This window comes from Tigriopus californicus, chromosome 10 (genome assembly GCF_007210705.1).
Source record: "Tigriopus californicus strain San Diego chromosome 10, Tcal_SD_v2.1, whole genome shotgun sequence".
NCBI classification, from domain to species: domain Eukaryota; kingdom Metazoa; phylum Arthropoda; class Copepoda; order Harpacticoida; family Harpacticidae; genus Tigriopus; species Tigriopus californicus.
Genome location: NC_081449.1, coordinates 11,287,791 through 11,301,274, shown reverse-complemented (window position 1 = coordinate 11,301,274; position 13,484 = coordinate 11,287,791). Strand labels below are relative to the sequence as shown.

At 42.0% G+C, this 13,484-nt stretch overlaps 4 protein-coding genes across 7 annotated transcripts in view; 2 read left to right on the top strand and 2 right to left on the bottom strand.

Annotated features, from left to right (window-relative positions):
* Positions 1-1,499, top strand: part of LOC131888318 (ammonium transporter Rh type B-like) — a 3,692-nt gene extending 2,193 nt beyond the window's left edge. The window contains exons 6-7 of the mRNA XM_059237152.1: positions 119-300; positions 1,097-1,499. Coding sequence (XP_059093135.1) covers positions 119-300; positions 1,097-1,317 — 403 coding nt within the window. The 3' untranslated portion in view covers positions 1,318-1,499. The remainder of the gene's footprint in view (positions 1-118; positions 301-1,096) is intronic.
* A 618-nt stretch (positions 1,500-2,117) lies between these two features.
* LOC131888319 (endophilin-B2-like) lies at positions 2,118-5,704 on the top strand. Of its 4 annotated transcripts, XM_059237154.1 has the most exons (9): positions 2,118-2,334; positions 2,453-2,503; positions 2,583-2,724; positions 2,782-2,922; positions 2,976-3,202; positions 3,494-3,529; positions 3,980-4,170; positions 4,982-5,108; positions 5,187-5,704. In XM_059237154.1, the coding sequence occupies exons 1-9, from the start codon at positions 2,275-2,277 to the stop codon at positions 5,289-5,291; spliced, it is 1,080 nt and encodes a 359-aa protein (XP_059093137.1). In that variant the 5' UTR covers positions 2,118-2,274; the 3' UTR covers positions 5,292-5,704. The 4 variants fall into 4 exon arrangements, with proteins under 4 accessions (XP_059093137.1, XP_059093136.1, XP_059093139.1 ...); XM_059237153.1 differs by lacking the exons at positions 4,982-5,108; positions 5,187-5,704 and adding an exon at positions 4,345-4,691; XM_059237156.1 differs by lacking the exons at positions 2,453-2,503; positions 4,982-5,108; positions 5,187-5,704 and adding an exon at positions 4,345-4,691.
* On the bottom strand, positions 5,659-8,101 carry LOC131888321 (aurora kinase-like). The gene is made up of 4 exons (XM_059237160.1): positions 7,672-8,101; positions 6,613-7,047; positions 6,200-6,509; positions 5,659-6,069 (listed from the first exon to the last, which is right to left on the bottom strand). The coding sequence occupies exons 1-4, from the start codon at positions 7,744-7,746 to the stop codon at positions 5,948-5,950; spliced, it is 942 nt and encodes a 313-aa protein (XP_059093143.1). The 5' UTR covers positions 7,747-8,101; the 3' UTR covers positions 5,659-5,947.
* A 2,678-nt stretch (positions 8,102-10,779) lies between these two features.
* Positions 10,780-13,108, bottom strand: LOC131888325 (uncharacterized). The gene is made up of 2 exons (XM_059237164.1): positions 11,809-13,108; positions 10,780-11,110 (listed from the first exon to the last, which is right to left on the bottom strand). Exons 1-2 carry the CDS (start codon positions 12,175-12,177, stop codon positions 10,925-10,927), a joined length of 555 nt encoding a protein of 184 aa, XP_059093147.1. The 5' UTR covers positions 12,178-13,108; the 3' UTR covers positions 10,780-10,924.
* Positions 13,109-13,484: the final 376 nt, after the last annotated feature.

Genomic DNA, 13,484 nt, shown 5'->3' with positions numbered 1-13,484 from the left:
TCAAGTTCTTCTTTCTAGTATTCGCACTAAACAGCACAGAAAACGATTTTCAAGCCAAAAGTGTTCAGGATAGTGTGTAGTTCTCATGAATCNAAATTAAAACTATTTTTTTTTTAAGCTTGTATTCGATGTTCCCAAGATGCGCTCCAGTGGAAGGGTCGGATGAAATGAAACGGTTACTCAGGGAGTTGCCTAGTCTGGAACCTGGGGAAGGAAGGCCCATTTCCGTTCAAGCCATGATTCAGCTCGCTTGTCTGGGAGTCACGGTCATTTTGGCAATTGTTATGGGATTGATGACAGGTAAAAGTGCTCTCACTAGGAACATGAACTTAAGACACCTTTTTTTTGCCGAATTTTGTTTCTCTCTATTTTTGTTCAACATGCTTGCAAAATACACGTTAAGCCTCTGCAGTTGTTTTAATTGACCCTAAAATCTGGGTTGAGTGAGCAAACAGTTCAAGCTTTTTGATCCCAATATGCCAGACATATTTGTAAATTTACCAAAAAATATGTATCATAACTTGCTTTTTTAGTTTGTCTCAAGTTCTTCTTTCTAGTATTCGCACTAAACAGCACAGAAAACGATTTTCAAGCCAAAAGTGTTCAGGATAGTGTGTAGTTCTCATGAATCAAAGCCCATTCTGCGTCTATTTGACCAAACATGACAAAAATTCGAAAAATTCGATGGTCGACTACTTTTCCTAATCAAACATGGGTTTAATCGTCAAAGAAAATGCATTTAATTTACCCGCCGTTTGAATATACTGTAACGGTCACACTGCCGAAGCAAGATATGATTTGGCTACCCTGAAGAAAGCTCTCACCGAAATAAGAGGTTAAGAAAATGACTAAAGAAGGTTGAATAAAGATATAGATTTCGGTCTATAATACGTAACAATACTAAACTTATTACTGATAATGCAAGGGGTATAAATGTAATGCGAATAATGGTTAAGCGATTGACGATTTAGCATTTGCATTGTTTCCATGGATTTAAAGATTTACCCTAGAACAGTTCAAAGATGCTAAGAGGTGCATGAGGAGATGATTAGGAGTTGATTGAAGAGTTTCTTCATATTAACTTGTGCCTTTTTAGGATTGGTCTTGAACATTGACTCTATATTTCACCCTCTCAATGACGAAGAACTCTATGATGACATTCATTACTGGGCTCTGCCCGATGAAGAAGATGACACTCATGGCGTTCCTTCCCAAAAAGGCGGACAACCGAAATCTGATTCATCTTCGTTTGATTTGGACCCCATCGGTGTGCCAGGAACCCACAACGCCGTCTATCCTTCTAAACAGATCGTATAGAAACTTTTCCTCTTCAAGAGCAAAACTAACAGCTTTTGTTCTGGATCCCTATGACGTCATAGAAGACTCCAGACGGCTGGAAACTTGGCCCAAACGAACCAACCATTGGCGGAATTTTGCTCTAAATCGAATACTAACTGTGACAATCTTTTACGAAATATAACAGTGGGTCTTCTCTTTTATATGAACACTATCCTGCTATCCTCATTCTTAAACAGTCGATCCCCACTCATGGAACATTCTCCATCTACAAGGCAGAAAGAAACCCTACATCCCGAAGAGCTCATAAATCATTCTGACCTTGTATCGTTACTAGGTGCACATGTAGTAACCACTTTCCATTGGTGCAATTGCCATTAAACATTCGGCAGCGACCACAAAACGAATGTATTCATGCCTGATTGTATTCAAAAGAATGCTCCTATTGTTCCAATCCCAATGCAACATTGAGCCTTTGGGATAACAGAACGTGCTAAAATGGATTTGCACATACATCTCCCTCACTTTCTAAATCATGCTTGCATTATTTATACAAAGGACGGAAAAGCGGGGGAGGACCATCTCAACCAAGATGATTGGGTCTTTCCCCCGCTCACCCACCACATAGCCTTCATAGATATCGATCCAAGGCCGAGAGGGAAAACCAAGTGTGAGATTTGCTGCTTTGGGTCCTTCTGTCCTTTGGCTCTCTCAAGGCTGTGAAGGTCGACCACCAGATCCCGAAGAGTAGGAGGAGAGCGCTCCTAATGACGACGGCGGCTACGACGAAGGCAAACGGGAAGGCACGTTCGATAAGCCTGGTGGTGCTTTTGAATGGACTTCTGTTCCGAGGAGAGGATTTAGAAGGCAGGCAGCTGACTAGATCTCGAGCAAGAGAAATTGTCAGATTCAAATTGTTCATGGTATTTTGGTCTAACCAATAATCTCGTTGAAGCCAGCGATACGTTTCAAGAGACCATGGATAATTTTCGACGGGCCATGGGCGATGCCAGCACTTACTTGAGTCGAGCTGTGCAGGTAATAATCTTTCGATTACTATGATCTCAAGTATTTCCAAACAAGATATCCTGTTTCGGGGTAAGTGGATTACGATAAGTGGTTAATGATAATTGACCTTATTTTTGACACGGCAAAGGACGCTCATATTGGAGATGAGGCCACGATTATGTACAATCGGGCCAGACAGGTAATGAGTGAGGGAACGAACAGTGAGCGGGTTCACAACGATATGTCCTTGGCTTACGTTTTCGGGGATATCTTTTCAGTACACGGAAGAGAAGCTTGGAAAAGCTGAACGTACAGAGAATGACTCCCATTTCGATGACTTGGCTAATCGAACGGACCAGACGAAGAATTACACCGAAAAACTGGTTAAAAATACCGAGGCGGTACTGGTGCCAAATCCAGGTAAAATATAGAGCCCATAAAAGGTTCAAGATTGATCATAATTGTTCTTGAAAATAGCTGCTCGCCTTGAAACGTTCATGTTTGATAACATTCCTGTGGACAAACTGGGCGTCAAAAACACTCGGCTCTCCAATTTGGAATATCTGGGCACAGACATGATTGAAGGTGGCAATGAATTCGGTCCTGCTACGCCTTATGGTAGGTTATCTCATCATTGATTGGGCAATGATCTAATTGGTCTTCATCTTCAGGCTCAGCATTGATTCGAGTGGGGCAAGCTCAGCAACATCTTGGGGAGATTGAGCGAAATTACATTCGCGGCGGTCATGATGCCTTGATTGCCCCCATGCAGAAATTCCTCGACTCAGAGATGAAAAATATCATGCGCGAGCGTAAGATTTTGGAAAATAAGCGACTCGATTTGGATGCATGCAAAAATCGGGTACGCAAAGCCAGAGCAATGCAACTCCAACCTCCGGTAAGTGAACGGTGTATTCCAATAATAGAAAGTAGTAGAAAATCTTTGGATATACTCAACGCGAGACGGCTTTCAACTAGCTAAAGACGAAAATATGGCAGATCGATTGCCGTTTTATCAATTTAGAATTTCTAACATTACTTCCCTTCGATTTATGAAGTAATACATTTGTCAAGAAGTTGGACGAGATTGGCTTTTACGATTTATTTTTTTCTCCCTCAATATGCAATCTTTTTGCCTTCTCAAACTTCTTCTCGTCATCCTCTACAATTCATCCCTGTGCCTCATCAGAAAGATGGCATCGATCCCCGGGCCGTTTTGGATCAGGTTAGAGTCTCACCATCCAATGATCATTGACGTAGCGTTTGTTTGATGGTGATGTTTGCATGACTTATTCCCTTTAAACCTTGAGACCCCAACATCCAATCTTAAAAAGAATAGTTGCACACACGAAAAAACAAACACTGACCCACAAGTTACATTCACTATTACTTTAGAAAGCAATCAATGATCTGAAATAACTAACATCCCTCAATGCCTGATAGACAAATGCCACCGATAAACAGACTTGCACTAACGGATACGAGCAAAACCCAAAACCTCATGTAAAAACAATCCAACCTCTGCGACTCTCAGTTACAAACACAAGCAAGAGTATTGATGTGCTTGAACACCTCGATCATTCCGTATGTCACAGACACCGCATATGTTGATTCTTTGGCTAAAAATCAACCTCGAAAATAGAGCCATCATTCAAGTTCTCTATACTCGTTTCAGTCCGAGGCAGAGCTTCGTGTGGCTCAGGCAGATTATGATAAACAGGTGGAAATCACCAGATTGTTGATGGAGAGCTTGGGCTCCATTCAGACAAATCACTTGCGATATTTGGGAGAATTTGTCGAATCTCAAGCCAAATATTACGCCGAGTGCAACACTTGTATGCAAGATCTTCAGCAAGAACTCTCCAGGTACGTGAGACTTTTCCAATAAGGGATTCCTCCAAACTTTCCTTTAGTTACATAAGAAACTGAAACTTTTGCTCTTCACTTATCTTTCTTCCTTTTTCACCTATTTCCTCTCACTATCTGCGGCTTGATTGGATGGGCGTTGGGTTTCTTCTTTAATCGATTTCCATTGTTCAGCGTGACCCACATGGCTCCGGGTAAGACGAGCACTCCTATCTTGAGGTCGTCCCTCAACACAACACCCAGTCATCAGAACAGTTCCACAGCCCCGGGAAACCTTGAAAGCTCTCAAAATGGAACGACAGAGGCGAATGGGGATGGCAACAACTTAGATCACGTGAATTTGTCCTCGCCTCCTCCGCCCGCGGCAATTTCGCCGAGTGTCTTCAAAACGGCGGATTTCTATTGAATCCGGCCACCCGCCATTCTCCTAGTCCTTCCTATTTTTTCGATTCTATAGCACCGTTTTCAGTCTTGGTCTGCACACATACTCACCACGTTACAATTGACTTTGGCCTGCTGATTTGACCCGGTACAAAATCTACTACGAATCTGATGAACTACTGTACATATTGTACAATTACCAGTAAGCCACTGAATTACCGTAATACAGTGGTTAAGGAATGATATCCCGATGAACTCGTTCCGAGACATGGCGCCTTTACTTCGGGATGCACATATTAACCTCCCATCTTCCAGTATTTACGTACACTTTGGTTGTTCCAGCAAAGAAATAAAGGCTTTCAGATTTGCCCACTCCATTCTCTCCCACCCCGCCTTAACAGAACATATTTTTCCCGGCACATCATTTTAGTTTCACCAATACCGCGTCCAATCCTTATATCTCCCCAATACCCATTTCAAGACCACGTTCGCGGTGCCAAGTTGTGCGAGATTACGATGCTCTACAATCGGATGAAATGAGCATGATGGCACACGAGGTAAGAATAAATCTAGCTACCTAGTACTGAAGAATTGACTAATGGCAATCTTTCGGAATTGCGATTGATCTTTTTAAGGTGTTGAATGTGCTCGAATGTGATCCAGTGGAAGAAGAATGGATTCTAGTTGAGCGCGGAAACAAGTTTGGTCGGGTTCCAAGACGCATGGTTCGATATATTTGAGAACCAGAACTGATTTTTACCCCAAATGAACTGATAATCTCCCTTCAATTACATTTCCAACACTTTCCTCGCAAAATGGACCGCTTGGTTTTGATCCGCACTATCTTTTAGCATTTCCCATACATATTCTGTCTTGATGACCCCATCCCAAATGATATTAATGCCTTTTTAAGTTTACTCATTCGAAACTGGTAAGATACCGTATATTGTTGAGTTTGTAATTGTTTTCCCACCATAATTCAATGGTTCTAAGACATGTTGGTTCAAGTTTCCATTATCAAACAAACATTCCATTGCTACACATTATATAAGAAGTATCATTATGACCATCCCTTTTAACTTGTTAGAACACTGAAAGCTAGAAACCTTGCGAGAAAATAAATTTTATTCCGAGAAACTCCCATGGGAAAGAACGAAGTAATCGTTGGGAAGGAAACCTCTGGTCAGTCGAGACCAAGATGATCTAGAGTCATCAGTTCAATCATAGCAATTGGAAAATAACATTGACTGGTTCAAGTGATTGCCGTTGTCACAGATCATCCGCAGGGGATAGACAAAAGGGGATAAGAATTATTGTCTTTTTACACGAGGAAGGGCAGTAGCAAATCTCGAAGCTGGATGTGTGCTTTTTAGAAAAAGGGAGGAGTGCAGATACCTTACTGCTTCTGAGAAGCCTTGGCAATGTTCTCCTTGACCCATGGATGCTCCAAGACTTTATCCAGGGCTAATCTCTCATCAGGGTTCTTCTTGAGAAGCTTGGTGATCAGATCACGGGCGCCTAGAGAGAAAATACCAAGGTAGATGGGTGTTCTCAAGCCAGTTAATCACGACAACCTTCCATTAGCTAAGCATTTTTCTTCTTCTAAGCTGGAGTATATATATATAAGCTCGGTTGACATTGCACTCACCCGAAGAAACAAAACTCGGCCAAATGATGTCTACGTTAGTAATGCGTTTGTAGGTTTCGGTATGTGAATTGGTTTCGAACGGAGGTTTTCCCACAAGAAATTCGTAGCACAGAATGCCTAAAGACCACAGATCGACCTTTTCGTCATGCGAAGATCCCACCACCATCTCCGGGGGCAGGTAATCCAATGTTCCGCAAAGTGTAGCTCGTCGAGAGGAAGGTGCATGAACCGACCACCCAAAATCGGCTATCTTTAGATGTCCCTTGACATCCAGGAGCAAGTTCTCTGGTTTGATATCACGATGTATTACCTATTGAACGGATTTAGGTTGAGCATGGGATAAGTAAATACACGTAGAAGATTCTCATTAAGCATGAGGTAGCCAACACTGTTAGAGAACAATGTGCACTCACTTTCATGGAATGACAATATCGGAGAGCCTTGGCCATCTGATGAATGTAGGAGGCGGTGAGTGTCTCGCTGAATCTCCCGGCAGGTTGTTTCTGCAAGTACTTGTACATCTCGCCACGAGGCGCATACTCCAAGATCAAGTAGACGCGAGTCTCGTCGTAGAAGTAGCCGAACATACGCAAAATATGTTCGTGTCGCAAGTGACTTTGGATTTCGATCTCTCGGCGGAGTTGATGTTCGACCTGGGCCTTCTGCAACTGTGACTTGAAAAGCACCTTGAGGGCCACTATGTATTTGGAACGCTTTTCTCGGGCCAAATACACGTTTCCAAATTTGCCTTTGCCCAGGGGACGACCAATATCGAAATCATCTAAAGTCCAACGGTTGTTGATCCCTCCTTTAGGATAATTGCTGCCAAACTGATTACCCGTCGAACCCTGAAATGGTTTATAGTCATTGTTGCTAAATAAATCCGTAGGAGCTGTGATCCATTCATTTCGCCAGAAGTTCACAGACAGAATCCAGCTCTTCAAAAAGGCGTTATATTAATCAATTACATAATGTATATCGTGACTCTTCCATAATGTTTAGGGGGTAAATATGTGAAAGAGAATGTACAATTCAATGATCCGGTCATGGACATTTCAAAGGAAGGAGTCCGAAGCTAAATTTACTGGAGGGAAAATGAGTTACTTCCCTCTAAAAAGACATCCAGTGTAATAACTCGAGCCAATATATGAAGACTTTTCGGAAGATTGAAGGGGCTGTAGCAATGAATAGGTGTCAATTTAATCTTTGGGGGAACAAAACAACCCCATGACAACCCTAAAGGAAATAAGATCAGTTCTTTTGGTGGGCCCAAAACATAAACCCGTGCACACCAAAATCAAAGTGACAGTACCAGTTTCGGTCGTGTCAGCGTGAGTTATTAATAATGTTAGACCAACACACCGGATTTTGAACGGCACCTAAATCTTTAGGGTGGCCAGGGCCCAAAGTTGGGCGTGCCACTCAGATTCTTGCCTTAACGGTAAAATGATGACCTCTCAAACTATTATTACCGTTGCAGATTTGACGGGCCCGGGAGCCGGCGCCGCCACATTTTTGGCCCGTGATTCCAACGGTTCACGAGACATGGCTACCAGTCGTGGTCTCTTAGGTCCGAGATCTCAATGGCCAAGTTCGCTTCTGGCTTCTTGCCTTTTGCTCTTCTTTCCCACAGATCGAGGGGACGACGGACCGAGCTCGAATGATCCCGAACAGGGGTGCAACGGGTGCAACGGGTGCAACGGGTGAGTTCAAGCCCAAGAACGACGTTGACGGTTTCGGTTTAAATGCCCGCGGAGATGGACTCGAATTCAAATCCTTATCATGGCCGGCCAGTCCACGAGAGGGTCCAACCGGTGCAACTCCCGAGGTAGACAGCAGACCAGGGAGGAAGTGCGGGACGTGCCTGACGAGCCTCACCGCAATGCTTGAGGAGGACACGGACGGAGGGAGGCACCAGTGGATGAGCTAGAGAAAGAACAGAACGAACGAGGAGCAGTCAAGTGAGCCAACGGTTCTTCAAATGAGACCTTGAGAGGCCATGAGAAAATAACAAGAGAGAGACAGTGGAAAGAAGAGGAGGTGCTTTAGCAGATTTTCTTACTGCATGTTAGATTAAATAACCGCAACGTTTCTGGCTCGCACTCGCTCGAGCGGCCAAACTTAAATTCAATGCGTCGATTGAACCAATTTAAAGTGCTTGAAGCACAGAAATTATTCAGACAAGTGACGGATTTTTTAAGAACAATATGTGCATGTTTAGATTCAAAACTATAATGCATTCGCGATTCAGGCCATGGTAGTGCATAACAAGGCAAAAAAAAACAAGTATCGTCCCTAAACAAGTCCCAGTCGCTTTACACGGTTTAACAACCTATGACACGCTTTGAACGCTTTTAGCCCCTCGCGGTAAGTTGACAAGGGAGTCACTGAAACCTTTAAAATCAGCCCCTTCGCAGAAAAGGAAGGGGACGTCACCATAAAGTTTTGAGAGGTCACTCGTACTTCTGAGCCATGAAAGCTCTTTGCCAAGGGATTGGATTACAGTTCCAGTTCATTTATCTATGAAAGGAATGGTTTTTGTAGCATTTCAATTTCATAAGCTGTCACAGTTTTACTCATGAACATACTTCAAAAATACTTTTAGCCAAAAAACCCTGTTTTTGAACTCAACTTTCGTCCGTTAAAATTTTCTAATTCTTACTAAATATTTTTTGACACGTTAGAAAAGTGTTTTGCCTAATATTGCGTTTTTTAGTACCTCTACTGTATTGGAAAGTACCCCAGTGACTTCCCAAAGTTTGTGCTGACGTCATCAGACAGCTGGTGCTCAAAAGAGTCGGGTAGGTGCGTCTGGTCAATTCGGTTGGAATTGTTGAGCTTATTGGTTACCAAAGAACGGCAGGTTATATGAGGATCAAGGATTTTCCCACTGGTTGGACAACAGATTTCGATTGTGACAGACCTACACATGGTTTCCGAACTTGTCTAGCTTGGTTTCTGGTCTGGCGTCCAATCTCTTTGTCCCAGTTATTACAGAACTGGACAAGTTGATCTTATTTGTCTTATGGGATCCTAACCCATGATAGGAGAGAGGCTGCTTCTCTTGCCTAAGTTTTTCATGGCAGCTTGGGATTGCAATGAATTAAAAAATGTGCCTCCTGCACCAACATTATTGAGCCCATGCACAGTCTAAAGTCTAAAGGCAGTCAATTCAACACAGATGTCACTGACCTAAAGGTAAACCCTTTAGTACGAGTAGGTTATGTTCAACCAAATTGGTAATTCAGCCATGTTTTTATTGGTAGAACTTTGGTTATTGTTGGTAATTCAAAGATTGCTTTTAGTTGGTTTCATTTAAGCTCATTTTACTTCTTCTGAATTTCTTTACAAAACAAACGTGGTTGATAACTAGTGATGGAGGCTTGCTGGGGTACCGTATTGGTAGAGCATCTGCTCTCAAATTTGCGAATCCCGGTTCAATCCCAGGTTAGCCAAGACCAAGCTTCTTTGCGGTATTTAAATTACAGCATGAGTTGCGGCTTAACAATTTAAATGAGCAAACCTGCGGTCATTCCAGAGGGTGAGGTAGTAATTAACATTGGCTGTGCTGATACGAAGCGGGAATATCCCTCAATTGGGACACCCATCATTCAGATGGCAAGCTTGCCAAGCAAGAGAGCTGTCATCTGACATCTTAACAAACAAAACAACTAGTGGTGCAGATTTCTGAAAAATGAAAAGGTACCTTTTCATCATCTAAAATTGGCGAATTTGGATGGAACTGAGAACCATGTTTTTCGAAAAAATACCTGGAACTGATACCTGTTTTTTTTCCTTCAATATACGGGTCTTGGCTTTTTTTAAACTAGCCTTTTAAAACTCGGATTTAACAGGTTTCTATTTCTTTCGTCTAGCTTTGATTACAAACACGAAAAAACTCTAATGCTCTATCCATTTGCAACATTTCATAGAAATGGAATCATCAATGCAGTTCTCAATATCATCAGGAGAAGCCATGACTGGGTATTTTTTTGCCCCTTTCCTTATGTAAGTCTTTCAAGGCATGTTCGGTAAGCTTGAATTTTTATCTGTGAAATGTGACAAGCACCGCCCACTAACTTTTGCTTAATTTGAATGAACTTTCTCTCATTTCAGAATTGAATAATAACTAATCAAAAATCATTAAACATCATTTCATAAGTTAGCATGTCTAAAGTTCCCCCTCCCCCAGTGAAAATGAGGCAAACAAACAACCCAGAGAATCTCCTGTTATAAAGCTTTTTTCGGTGTCTACTATGTACTGATATATGCAACTGAATATGTTATCTTCAACTCAAGTCACTAACTTTCCAAAGCTGTACAAAGACCATGTGCTTTTAATTGTTTGTTTTCCTATCCAACAATAATTTTCGCATTCTATTCATACCCTTTGGTGAAGACAAACATGTTTTGCAAGCATGCATCTGATTAGATTGTGACGCAATGCTGCAACGTCACCTACCAAGATTTCATGGATATGGAACCAAATTATTTTTTTCTTCTTTTCATACTACAATATTTCCATTGATTTAAACCATTTTGAGGTTGTCAGGACTTATTAAGGAATGCAAATGTGTACGTACATATGACGTCTTTTATTTATAGAAGGTGTCTCTGAACAACGAGTGGGGACAAAATTGAGGGGAGACAAAAACCAATCAGTTAAAAGGTTGGGAGATGCAACCTGGCAAAGATGGGCAGAGTGGTTTTGAGTGGTGCCCTTTTCTAAACGAAGGCAATTTTCGTCGATGAAGCGTTGTCGCCGTCTTGTTGAGATATCACATTTACAGCGTTCAGAGCTTGAAGTGCCAAGCGATTGAGACTCCGACCACGGTTATTAAATTCGTCGCACCGATCTCGCTTGTCTATGTATTGTTTGTACAGATTCGTCTCCTCGAAATCGCTTTGTTCCTGGAACAAAAGCAACAAAAGCCTCATGACTGAGTGGTGGCCTTTGATATCCGTTTCTTGGGCAAACCAACCGGCAAAGGCTTTTCAATACAATCACCACGTACAATACAGACAAATTAGCCACAAAACGGATGTGTTGCATCGTAAGCTCTTTTCTTTCGTTTTGATTATGGTTCAGTTTCTCATGTTCAATCAATATTTATGTTCTAACACAAGGCAGTTTTTGTCCAATGAAACTAAATATTTATAACCGTTAGAGCTCTATGTCTCTGTCCAAATAAATGGAGTTGCAATTGTGGAAACTATGAATGGAACTTGGAACATTAACACCTTGTTACGTGATGTTATCATCATTCTCCTAGCTAAGGTTGTTATGTAACAGAGATTCAACATTAAAAATGAAATTTATTTGAGACTACATATGTCAATAGCTTGTCATGTACCGGAAGTCCCTCACTGTGCCAATCAAAGAATAAGCTCCTCGAAGAGCTATTGAATGGATCTTCATAATTACTTATCCTATTTATCATGTTATATGTTTGATGTTCCGGAGAAAAGGAAATGAGTATTCCAAAAAATGGGTATGAAGTAAGGCTGAAATTGCCCTTGGACTTGACAGGATTCCAAGAGAGCAAATAATATCTTAAAGTGAATCTTGAATCTGTCGTGGCAACAATGTACAAATAGCTCTCACTCACCTTCTTCATGTAATTGATCATCAGAACGACGATTCCACATGAATAAAAAATGAGGACAGCAATGATGTAGAAGAGAGGATCGCCTTCGATTTCGCGTCTCTGGGCCTTGGTTAAAGTGGTAACGTTCTTCACCACGAGACGAATGTATTGTTCAAAGAGCGTGGCATTAAAGCAACCCTCTGGGAGCCCATTCTTGGCAGCTCCATCATGGAAAGGACCTTCACCTGAGACGGGATAATCAAACTCCGCACTTTGGATCGCCGAGGCCACCACCTGAGAAATATTAAGATCCGTCCTTGGATGCGAACTTGTCAGATTAGCAATGAAATTGATCGCACTCTCCGAGAGAGCTTGTGGCGTGGCCCCCATGGCTCCTTAGCTGTAGAGGAAGAAGGCTTCAGGAAAACATGTTGCTTCCAACACTTGGCAGATTTCCACTCCAAGGAAAGTAGCAGAGGTTCCAGCTATTTGAAGAGCCGAGCGGATCGACCACGGCGATGCTTCACTTGATCGAGGACAGAACCTTCTCGCTTCACTCTCTGTGGATGACAGGCAACGTGCAACCTCAACGCGAAAGAAAGGCCACCAACAACCGATCCAAAGAAGAGCGAACAAGCTCGTACGTAGACACTGAGTGACTGACTGCGTTGAAACGAAGGCTGTTCAACTAACCAAATCGTGGTGGGGGAAGTGATGTGGCGTGCTTCTCCAACTCAAAAGAGGATAACGACGAGCCTTCGACGAATACGACCCACTTACTTAACTTGTAATATCCTCTTGTTTCAGGAACAGAGAAGCAGAGAATATTTGCTTCCCTGGGGGATAGGTCGACAGAGAGGGAATAGATGTGGACCAATTTGGCCCTCTTTCATACAGTTTACTTCCATGAATAGGCTTGAAATCAAATTATTCACGGTCATGTGTCACTCATTTTCCTTCAGACGATAGATTAGTTCGGATGATTAGGTAGAACCAATTATGGCAAATGTAATGGTGGATGCCAATGAGGCCAAACCCAAGAGACTCAATATAATAATACATGCTTGCATGAAATGCCCTTTGAGCTCAATCGCCATGTACAAGAAGATGAGCATGGCCAAGAGAATCAGAAATAAGAGGGTGAGGAGCAAGAAACTAATCCATGGAGCCAAAACGCACGCAATGTGGAACAGACAATGATCCATGCCTGGAAAGCAGTTGCGATGGAAGTTGACGCACGGAATTCCGATGCTGAGGGAACAATTCTGACTTGAGCAAGCCATGAACGAAGTTCTTGAGCTTTAATCTGGAGTCATTTTTCCAATTTAGAATCCACAATTCACATCGTGAATTCACTTGGGGGAAAAGGCTTTTTGCTGAATTTGTCACAGCAATCCAAGGATAAAAACCCTCCTACAAACACCTGCCCCTTGATTTTGGATGAACAAGTTGATTTAATCTTTTAATAACATTTCAAACATAACAACAACATATGGATTGAAATAGCCTTGAAGAGGTAATTTGTTGCTGTTAATGTTTGAACTGATTTTAATCTTTAATCGTGTCAAAAATGCAATTGGAGCGCTATTTGCGACTAAATAATATTTTAGTCCATATCAATACAGCTCATATCATTGCTTTGTTATGGTTAAGCAAGTAAGTTTGTCCATTTTCTGGATGGATACATCAGGTATTTG

Coding starts and splice junctions, on each gene's coding strand:
- LOC131888325 (XM_059237164.1), bottom strand. CDS start 12,177: ATGGGGGCCACGCCACAAGCTCTCTCGGAGAGTGCGATCAATTTCATT. Junction 11,111..11,808: donor TGATCAATTACATGAAGAAG/GTGAGTGAGAGC, acceptor CTTTTGTTCCAG/GAACAAAGCGATTTCGAGGA.
- LOC131888319 (XM_059237154.1), top strand. CDS start 2,275: ATGGATAATTTTCGACGGGCCATGGGCGATGCCAGCACTTACTTGAGT. Junction 4,171..4,981: donor CTTCAGCAAGAACTCTCCAG/GTACGTGAGACT, acceptor ACATCATTTTAG/TTTCACCAATACCGCGTCCA. Junction 5,109..5,186: donor TGAGCATGATGGCACACGAG/GTAAGAATAAAT, acceptor GATCTTTTTAAG/GTGTTGAATGTGCTCGAATG.
- LOC131888321 (XM_059237160.1), bottom strand. CDS start 7,746: ATGTCTCGTGAACCGTTGGAATCACGGGCCAAAAATGTGGCGGCGCCG. Junction 7,048..7,671: donor GGCCCGTCAAATCTGCAACG/GTAATAATAGTT, acceptor AAACCATTTCAG/GGTTCGACGGGTAATCAGTT. Junction 6,070..6,199: donor GCCGAGTTTTGTTTCTTCGG/GTGAGTGCAATG, acceptor TTTTCTCTCTAG/GCGCCCGTGATCTGATCACC.